Genomic DNA, 11,257 nt, shown 5'->3' on the forward strand with positions numbered 1-11,257 from the left:
GGAGAATATTTGCGATAGACAAGAAAAATATTTTTCTTGACATTCTTGAAGATCAAATGACGTTAGCTCTTACAGCAATACTGGAATGATGGTACTCTATATTAACATATATCTAAAAGTATACTTAATGAACAATAACATATCAACAAAACGATCTCTCAAGAAAAACATATCAACTAAATTGGCATAGAAATCTCAAAGAAAAGAAGAGAACAGATTGCGAAAACTAGAATATACAAAAAGCCTAATCTGAATATCGCATAATAAGATAAGAACAATCAATTATGTAGCTACAAGAACTCTCAAAACTATAGCGATCAAAGCGAAGAATCCCAAATTATTATGTATTGTAAGCACATACAAAACCCTAAATTCTTGAGCAAAAAATTGAACGATGAAGAAAATAAGAATCTATACCTTCCTGAATCTTCTATCACAGAGTGTAATTCAATTATTGTGGTTGAGCGAGAATGATGGATCCCTCATACTTAACGCTCGACTCTTTTATACGGGCATAATACATAAACATTATTTAACTACACTTTAACGGATAACTATGCCCTTTGAGTGTACACAAGCAAACATTTAAATTTGTATAAAATTGAACAAGTAGACACATGTGTTCTAGTGTAATACATGTAGGACGCCACATAAGACACAAAATTTTCATGTAAGGTGTCATGTAGGACGAATGCATCTATTTGTTCAATTTTATACAAGTTTAAATGTCTACTTGTGCATACCCTAAATTATACTAGGTCATAGTTATCAGCTAATGTTAAGTTAATGATCATGTTTATGTATTATGTCTTTATATTGCGAGACTCGAATTGACGACTCCAAAAAAAAAACTTTTCTTATTAAAATAAATAAAATATTAGAGTACAACTGCACACCCTGAAAAGTGATTAAATTATACATTGCATCCCTCAGTGTTTTAAAATCAAACACAAATAAGTACCATGATTTAATGATAAAGATACTCTCTATTTTAAAAATCAAATAGTTACACTTTTATGCTATAGAAATTATACAAAAATATAGTAATAATTTAAATACGCATGCATTCTCTATTTTAAAATCAAACACTTAATTAACATGTGGTTGACAGAGTGTTACTCCCGATTCATCTTTACTTGTTTGATATATTATTTTGAAATGTTCAATAATACCTCTGCTATTAAATACGGTTCATTTTTCAATATTTAGATAACTCATATTTAATAAGGATGATTTAGTAAAATTACATTTATCATTTACGACTTCTTAATTCCTGTATCAAGTCAATAATGAACAACTATTGTTGGACAGATAAAATATTTATTGATATTTAATAATTAAAGTCGAATGACTTTTGAGTTATAAAACACAAATACAATCCTATAGTCAGATTATTTCTTAGAAAAATGTACAGTGGAAAATGATGCCAGTGGTGAGGTTGTAGACAAAAACTAAAAATTATGTAATGACAATATCTTAAGTGAAGTTGCGTAATTTTTCCGTAAAAAGAAAAAAATTCAGTCACTTTGGTAAATTGACGACTACTGAAATTACTCCTGCTCTAGCACCTCCATTTGGCATATAGTATTTTTTTGGAGCTTTCAAAGCAAAAGAACTAAGTTTCTTACCTGCGATTCACTGTGGCAAATAAAATTAGAAAAGGACTAAACCATGTAAATGGAGTACCTAAGATCTTTTCTCCATTTTTATATCAATAAGGCATGAATAAAGCATATATATAAAGGCGAAGAGTTATCACCAGCGGCGTTCAGAATTCCATACCAGAGTGTTCCAAGCAAAATGTGTTGGGAGAAGAAATAGGATATTAGTATATCATTACCATTCTAACTGATGCTAATTAAGAAAAACTATTATGAGAAGTAGAAGGAGAATAGGACTTTTAGATGATTGCGGAAATGTCCATTTAAGCACCTGGTTGCTCAAAGCTCCACGAGAGTACCAAATGAAATTTACACGAGGCGTTTTTGTAAGAACTATTTCTCCCTCTCATAGTCCACTTATCCGTTTATCCAGCTACATATGGCTCCTCATCCTGACTTTACTAAATGAATCCTCTATCTACAGGGTTAGATGCAACCTTTGGTGGTAGTACAGCTTGAACATTCCAAAAGAGACAGGTGATACCGCAGGCTGGAGATTCAGAACACTGAAGCCGAAGTTGCAGTTGACACAGGTGATAAGAGAACTGGCTGACATCAAAGAACTAGAAGCAGTTTTTGCTATTTGTGAAAAGGTGCATCTTACTGAGATTTATATTATAAATCAATCTCCATTTCTTGAGTAGCATTCTGACTCTTCTCTGTAGCTGTTTTAACACCACCTTCAGTAGGAGCTTCAGGCTTCCAAAATGGTGGTGGCCAAGATAATTGAGTTGTATTAATATTATCTTTGCTATGAGAGTCCTCCTTGCCTCTGATCTGAGGAGATACATCTAATGAGTTGACTGGTTTAACAGGCTTGTCCCTCTCAGATGAAGTTCCCTCAACTAAATCAACTCTAGGTGTTAATGAACGGCCTGTAGCAATGGTAGCTGAAGGAAAAGCCTTCTCTGGTGGAACAACTGGTTTATAACTTGAGGGTAGGAGATCATCCCAGTTCTCCAAAAGCTCCTTGTACACCTTACGAAGAGTAACCTCAGTTAGTCCAGTCACCTTACATATTTCAGCCTGGGTCTTCCGCTTGTCCTCTAGTTGACATGCCAAATATATAGCAGCAGCAGAGATGCTAATTGGATTCCTTCTAGTGCAAAAGCATTTATTGATGATTACTTCACCAATGTGAGTCGCCAGCTCCTGATGCAATTGTTGTGCAAGATACAGTCAAAAGATTTAGTAAATACAGAGGAACCTATAAGTAAACTAAACAATAACTTGATGAAATTGAGTAAACACATAGGACCAACATGACATGACTTATTCGCAGTCTCAAACAAATTGATTGGGAAAGAGAGCTTTTTTCGGCTATTGAATTTTTGTTAATGACAATAGCATATACAATTAACCAAGGCAACTGATTACTAACTTTTGAATGAACCGTTAGGTACCTGAGCAGATTTATTCAGCTGAAGGAGTGTACAAAACCTTGGCATATGGACTGATATAGAATTACTATTGATAGGTTGACTGAGTTGTAACGCTTCTCCAAGAATCTTTATATACTTCCCGATTTCCTTCTGAGGTAAATTGGCTGCAACTGATATTTCCTAGTTATCAATTAATTCAAATTAGAGAAGCACAGAAAAATCAGAAAGTTCATGGAAGTTTTTTTATGAAATGCATCTCAGACTACCACTCAGTTACAAAAAATTAAGCATCCAATGGAAGAGGGGGGAAAAAGCCAAATGTTCAGTTTGACCTACAATTGGAAGAATGTCTGATTATTTCAAATTAAACATGGTATACAAATTACAATCAACAACCATTGACAAAGAGACACTAGCATAATATCAAAAATGACATGTTAGCAATCTTGAGACCCCTCTCTCTCTCTCTAGCTCTCTTACTGCAAGAATGACAACTGACAATAGTAACACAATGGCAGTACTTCACATTCAATACATCTTAAAGGCCCTTACTCATGATGATGCTTTCTACATTGTTGTTGCTATTTTGAAGCACTGTTCTATTTCATGGAGTATATGTTTAACAAAGACCAAGAAACAAAATTCAAATTGTGAGCTTAAGGTTATTGACCATTTGCTTGGCTTTAAGTGCAATCAAATGGGTAGTATCTATTAACCACTTTAAAGTTAGCAGCAGATTTGTTGTCGATGGTCAATCACAGGGTATTTTTGATGCAACTATACTGCAACTCCAGGTTAGGCACACTACTAAAGGAAACTAGGGAAGGGAAGAGGAAAGAAGTACAAGAGCTTCCCATCTCTTGTTTGTTCCTAGAAAAACACGTGAAAAGAACATTGGGTGGGGGACTGGGGGTAGGGGGAGGGAGAGAAAGGGCGAGGAGAAAGAAGTTCCCTTACAGCCCACCAAAAGTTTCCTGTCTTTTCTCTTGTATTTCCCTCTTTGTACTTTGTTTTTTTCCTTCTCTTCCATGATTTTCCTACATATAGGGTATCTTCCACTTAAGATAAGAAAGAGGAAAAGTAGTAAGTGAGAAAGAGAGGTTTGGAGAAGGCAAAAGTTTATCAACATCAGAATAAACCCTAGGATGGAAATAAGCTTGAACAAGAGAACAAGAAAGGAAATAGCGAGACGAAATGAGCTAACAATGACAAAGGTTCAGCTGAATCAGTATGTTACATAGCTGTAATTACCAGCATTCTCTTGGCGCTGTTCTACTCAATTAAATGACCTTATTTGTTTTAAAAAAAAGATTGTAACACCAACGTTCCATACCTATTGATTGAAATGTTAACAATACTGTCTTGGTGATTTTGTAGTAGTATTGAAGATTGGAAACATTAACATTGTGTTGATTGAAGCAAGTGATACACAGTAACAGCTGTGGTATTTGGAAAGAAAAATGAGTTCCGCTGACAATGGACGGTAGTACCACTTCTTTGAAAGATATTTTCTGCCATACCAAATACATCTATTGTAGCTATTTTCCCAATATATGAAGTCCTATTGTTTTTGGACCCCCGATTCCTTTACAAAGATGTTCCTACTTAAAAAGATTTGGCAAGAGTTCAACTAGATGCCAATTAGCTGGATTAGTATAGACAGAGCAAAGCTTAGAGCTTGATTAGTTTTGTCCCTTTCAAATTCAGCAATTGTATATATTTATGGCATCCATTTACCAATTTAACATACCTGGAGAGTTCTCGGCTCTTGGGCTTCCCTGATAGCGTGCACAAGAGCAGCAGTAGCAAGCGCTTCAACACTCCGATTCCTTAAGCAAGTCGCCGAAGAACAATCCCTGAAGAGCTGAAACGCGTGGTCCGAAATATCATAATCCAGTCGCAGAATAGAAGCCACATCAATAATCTGCAAATAAGCCCGGAGATTTTCCACCACGACAGAGGAAGAAGACGAACTGGAGGAAGTTGACGTCGTTTCGAGGACCCGCTCGAGCTCTGCAAGGTGGCCGGCGAATGAAATGGAGGATTGGGCAAATACTGGGTAGGGTTCGAGAGACCAAGTAGAGAAAGCGGTGATGAAACCCGTGGGTTCAAATGGGTCTTCATCGTCGTTAGTGGCGGAGATGGGAAGAGTGGGGAGATCGGAAGTAGCCAGGCACAGAGGAGAATCTTGGGCACGGGTATGAAAAAGATGGTGGGATTGGGTTAATCGCTCCTCCACTACCCGGCCGCAGGATGTGCACTCTGTTATCGGTCTGCCACTAGTGCTGCTGGTACACCGCCCTTGCTCCGCCGAGCAGTACGGACATCGCATTTTTTCTGATTTCAACTAGCTAGGCGTGGGGGCTTGGAGTACTGGTCCTGCTGGACCCAATTATTTGTAAAAGAGTTTTGGTCACCGGTGCAGTAATATTTAAAGTTTTGTAATAAAAAATGTGACTTGTCATTATCATTAAATATGACTTATAAATTGTTATTATCAACGCAATTATAAATCACAACTGTAAGCATAAGTTAAAAAAATCACAACTAAACACAATATATAAATAATACTTAAAATTTGACTTGTAAATAATTTTTACTCCAATAGCATAAAGAAATGTATACATTCTCATCATAAATTTAAGACCAAAGTTCCAAAAATGTAGGTTCACACTCTTTATTCCGTGTTTTTTATGTGAGCGGATACATAGCTTTTTTCATTTATTAAATAGTAAAAATATTTATATTTTTTATCTATTTAAATAACTACATATCATTAATCTATGATTCGACCTTAAAAATATTTATCAAAATAAGTTAATTTTGAAATAACAACCCAGTTTCAAATAAAAATAGGAAGATCATTAAATAGATAATCCTGCGCCATAACGATAGCAGAGAATTCCATAATAAAAATACAAATCAAATTCAAATTAAGCAAAGGTATAAATAAATACATATAAAAAGGGAAAGGCAAAAGGAATTGCAAAATTGATTCCAAACAAAATGTGAAAAACACAAAAAAGAAACATTATAAAATCATATTATTATAATTTATAAACCAACAATAATAATAAATGTAATTCTTAATTTGAACTCGTAAATATAACTTATCGTTGCCATTATATATGACTTATAAATCATTATTATCATAAGCATAAATCACAACTAGTAAACATGACTTTAAAATCACAACTAAACACAACATAAAAGAATACTTGAAACTCAATTTATAAATAAATTTTAAACCAATAACACAGACAAATCTATATATTCTCATCGTAAAATTAAGACCAAACCCCAAAAAATGCATGTCATACTCTCTATTTTGTGAATTTTTTTTAAAGCACACATGTTAACCGATATTTTGCTGTTTTCACTTTTTAAATAGTCAAAAATATGTTTATTTATTTATCTGTTTGAATAATTGCATCTCATTATTCATGATTAGACCTTAAAAATACTTTTGAATTTAAAGAGTCCGGAAACAATCCACTACTTCTATAACCTTCTAATAATTGGCTATATATAAATTACTATTGTACTAATATATAAATATAAATAGTTGCTATATCGGTCCATTTTTGTTTTAATCAAAATAAGTAAATTTTGAAATATTAACCCAATTACAAGTAAAAATAGTGTGGCCATTAAAATATATTATCCTGCAGAATCCCAGAATAGAGATGCAATCAAATTCAAATAAACCAAACGTATAAATAAATACATATAAAAAGAAAAAGGGCAGAGGAATTTTATTTGTACACAAAAAAAGAGAGAGAAGGGAAAATTGAGATGAAGGATGATGATCTTCCCATATCAACGCCGACGGCACCTTCATCGTCGTTCACGACTTCCAAAAAGGAAACTTCATACTCCGCCATTTTCGGTAGAGGCCGTTACAAATTTTGGGCTTTTACCGCTATCTTATTGTTAGCTTTCTGGTCTATGCTCACCGGAACTGTTACTCTCCGTTGGTCCGCCGGTAACCTCAACGCCATATCCGATGACATCGACATTCCCCTCCCCGAAGATCTCGACGTTCTGGTCCGTACATTTCCCTTTTTCAACCTCATTGTTTGGGATTGACACAGAGCTGATTGATTGATTGGATTACCTAATTATTAGTAACTTGATATTTCGTTGATTGGTTTTCGGAAATTGTATCTATTTTTGGCAGGAAATGGAAGAAAGGGAGAAGTTAGTGAAGCATATGTGGGATGTATACACAAACAGCCGTGGGATCAAATTGCTAAAGTTTTGGCAGGAAGCATTTGAGGCTGCCTACGAGGAGTTAACCAGTGACGTTCCTGGAGTCCCCGAGGATGCCCTTTCTGAGATCGCTAAGATGTCTGTACGCTACATTCCTATTGAATCACCACCTCTTCATTCATCGGTTAGCTCTCTCTCTTTCCCTTTGAATCCAATTCTCATGGTGATTTGGGTGTGGGTGTGGGTGTGTGATATTAGACAAACATTAAGCCTTGTAGCACTCTTGTGATCTTTACTGCTGTTAATTCATTGTTACAATAATTGTCATTTTAACCGTGTGTTGATGAAGCTTTAACAACAATAGCAACCATACTTTAAATCTCAGTTTAATTGGGGTTTACTATATAGATTTTTCAATATCGTTTTGACTCCATTTGTTTATGTTTCATTTCAATAATCTTATGATTTCTTTGTAAGACAAATTTGAAGCTCTATAACCCTAGTGGTTCTATTTATCTTTCTGTTATACAAATCTGTAAATAAATAAAGAAGACGTCCAGCGTACTCCAGACTTAAGTGTATCAACACGACTATGTTAATCTCGACTAGTTGGCATTGCTCAAATGATATTTTGCTTTCATTGTGTTTTTTTCTTCACCAAGTTTGAGCTAACTTTCTTCCATGTGATTTTAGGATTACCTCATTTCCTTTTAATATCTTCAATCATTATTTGGTAATGCTGACAGATCAGTGCACTAAAATATATACCTAGACTCTTGTATCAATCTTTTCTTTCAAGTGTCCTATATTAATCCTAAGACTTACTTTTTCATGTATTGCACCATTCTCTTGGATCACTAGGCTAGATCTCTGAATTGTCTGCGTTTAGACATCACACCTGTTTATGTAAAAATTAACTAGAATTTGCTTGTATGTTTCACTTGTCATCTTTAGTTTCCTTATTTTCGAGATAATATTACACTTAGAATGTTGCAAATGCTTCACTTGTCTATCATCACTCCTACCGATGAATTTAAGTAGTTTTTCCTTGAACTTTAAGGTATATGGTAAGTCCAAGTCAAAGGAAACTGAAAAATGTAACATAATTTGGTCTATTCCTTGCAATGCAACTTTTAGGTACTCGCTGTTTCTTAAACTTTTCACAATCCACTAACTTAATCTGATTGTTGTGTGAGTTTATTATATTTAAGAAGATATCCTAATGAACTGAAGCACATTGGAATGTTTACTTTTCTGCTCTTTGGCTCACAACTATCATAATGTCGACTTGGTCAAAGAATACACTGGGCAGAAGATTATAATATCTTCTATAACTCTATTTGGTGGTGGAATCTACTGTTGCTTCAATTCAACAGTTTCAGCTTAGAGTATTCATTAGTAATTAGACTGTTTTATTTGGTACCTTTTAAAAAAACATAACTTGCTTCAGATTAGGTAAGGTAGTATTTGACCTCTACATATTAAATGTGAATTTAATACCGAAGTTAGCCATTTTGACTAAAGCATCTCCCTGATTTATTTATTTTAATCTCCTTGGATGCTAAATCAAATTTACCCAATAAACTGGTATCTGCTGCAATTTCGTAACTTGACTTTCCTGAGATATTCGCTGTTTCAAATATATATATATATATATAAATATACACACACACATACACGCACATAGAGAGAGAAAAGTCCCATGGTAACTAAGACTACTAGGTGGGAGAGAAGTTCCAACTATCCCTAACTGATGCTGGTTACCACCTAACCAGCGTCAGTTAGGAAAAATTTGGAAATTCTCTCCCACGTCACACTAGATTATGATTATGGGCTAAAATTCAACAGCTTATGTCACCAGCCCAGAATGGAAGATTTTTCGCTACTAGTGTTATTATATTATTATTTCTGGTTTTTGAACTTGCACTACTCTTTTTCTTGTTCATTGTCTGAGCAAGCTTATGTGTGTCTTGACTATTCCACGGGGTACCTGCTACCTCCCACCAACATAGGTTCCGGGTTGGCTTAGGCAGATGGGAATCTGGGACTTAAACATTATACCTCATTTTCTCATCCCACTTCATTGACCACTAGGCCATACCCTTGAGTGCCATTTTGGTGCAATGTTAATGCTTACATTCTTTTTGTTTCTTAATTTGAGATTTCATTGATTACATTTTATCATTAATGTGGCTATATTCTACAGACACAAGTTTACTAGTTTTATGTTCTGTGTTCCTTTTGGTTGCTTCCTTTAACTATTTGCAACCATCTAATTGTGGTTTGTTCTGTGTGGACCCATTCATAGGAATAAGTGTTTTCAGTAACTAGATTCATGAGTTGTATTTTTAGAAAACTTTGATGTGAAAACTTATTTTTCTTCTTCCTTGGCTAGAATTAACCTGCTTGCTGACTGTACTTGGCTATTGTGCTATGTTGAACTTTAGCGATTTGCATATGGAAAAGATAAAAGAACATTCCTTCAGTTCCATCTTGCTATATTGAATGACATGATAGTGTAAATTATGTACTCTTTCAGAACATCTGTTGTTAACTTGTTATTCTTGATAATATTGGTAGATAGGTCCATCACTTCTGTCTTTCACTTTTACCATCAACATGAGATGATCTTCTATAATTCGTTTGCTCCAGTCGAAAATTTCTCCTTGTTTTCATTGACAAAATACAACTTTCTCGTTGGAGCTGATTGGACTTGATAACAACACAGTTCTCTTTTTTGACTTTGATGTGCCTATTCTTGTGTTATTTATTTATTTTCTCTGACGAAGCTTATGAAATTTCTTGTTGCTCTATATAAGAGTTGAAGAAAGTTCTCAGTATTTATATATGTATGAAATAAAGAGTTGAAAGTTCTCTTGGCCTCTTATAGGGCAGTTTACATGAAATGTGCAGTAACTTCCTATTATAAGTACACAGTGATAAAATAGTAGCTTTTCTTTTTTGATGAAGAAAATAGTAGCTTTTCTTTCTGCAACTTAATTGGTCAAGTTGGTTGGCATGAAACACGATGGCCTAACAGTATTGTGCCCAAAGGTTGGCAGTTGATGGATAGTAAGATGCTCCATTTTTCCTTTCTATAGGCCAATAACTTTGGCTTGAAAAACAACATTCTTTATGGCTGGATCTCTCTCTTTAGCCTCTAACATGCGCTGATTGTTGCTGCTATTTTGTATTGTCCTTTGTTAAAAGTTATAGACAAAGATAACTTTCTTAATTCCACCTAGTTTGCTCTCCTAGATTCTTGTTATGTTGTGATTGTTCCTTTTAGATGTGTCCTAATGTCATTGATGCGTGTTTGATCCCATTTTAAACTATTTCAGGGAATACGTGAATTAAGTCTAAGGCAAATGAAGAGGGAGCAAACAACTGCGACAGGGAGAAAGTTATGACTTGGAGAATATCAAGAATCCCCATTTGTGTGATCACCGCTTTTCACATACATGAATGATGATTATGCCATCTGCTGTCTGGTTATTGCGAAAGGCAGCATTTGTGAAAAGATTACACTGTCAGTTCATTGCATTTTTCGCTGTTAGGGAAAAACTAGTATTTATTTAGGATTTCATACTTGTAAATTTTTTCTCCTCTGATTTTTGTCTTTCCACAATGAAATCACATGTTGGTGAAAACTCAAAAAATATCATGATTGGATTAATTCATGCAAAAAACAATCTGGATTTGTTGCTAGTAGTTTTGCGCTGAAATACACTTTCGATAGACATGTTTTGCGCTTGTGTTTAATTTACTGATGATACTAGTATCATATGTACATAATACATTGTCTTATAGAGGATAGCTTTGTGCTTTTTGTTATACCGTTTTAAGAGAGAATTTGAGTATTCAGAAAGTAAAATCATCATAGTTCCAAACTTAACTTGCGAGTCGAATTGTGATTCGATTCTACGTAGTAAACCGTTGATGTCCTTGGTAAGTTCTTAAATACACTTCATGAAGCAGCAAACTGCAGGTCCGTTCTTGATT

The 11,257-nt window shown here is 34.6% G+C and overlaps 2 protein-coding genes across 2 annotated transcripts; one reads left to right on the top strand and one right to left on the bottom strand.

Moving 5' to 3' along the window:
• Positions 1-1,874: 1,874 nt before the first annotated feature.
• Positions 1,875-5,463, bottom strand: LOC125822519 (plant-specific TFIIB-related protein 1). The gene is made up of 3 exons (XM_049501921.1): positions 4,794-5,463; positions 3,065-3,223; positions 1,875-2,813 (listed from the first exon to the last, which is right to left on the bottom strand). Exons 1-3 carry the CDS (start codon positions 5,373-5,375, stop codon positions 2,277-2,279), a joined length of 1,278 nt encoding a protein of 425 aa, XP_049357878.1. The 5' UTR covers positions 5,376-5,463; the 3' UTR covers positions 1,875-2,276.
• Positions 5,464-6,817: 1,354 nt separating this feature from the next.
• On the top strand, positions 6,818-10,872 carry LOC125822234 (uncharacterized). The gene is made up of 3 exons (XM_049501615.1): positions 6,818-7,090; positions 7,224-7,439; positions 10,597-10,872. The coding sequence occupies exons 1-3, from the start codon at positions 6,839-6,841 to the stop codon at positions 10,663-10,665; spliced, it is 537 nt and encodes a 178-aa protein (XP_049357572.1). The 5' UTR covers positions 6,818-6,838; the 3' UTR covers positions 10,666-10,872.
• Positions 10,873-11,257: the final 385 nt, after the last annotated feature.

This window comes from Solanum verrucosum, unplaced genomic scaffold (genome assembly GCF_900185275.1).
Source record: "Solanum verrucosum unplaced genomic scaffold, falcon-dt-bn FXZP01000103.1, whole genome shotgun sequence".
Taxonomy (NCBI): Eukaryota; Viridiplantae; Streptophyta; class Magnoliopsida; order Solanales; family Solanaceae; genus Solanum; species Solanum verrucosum.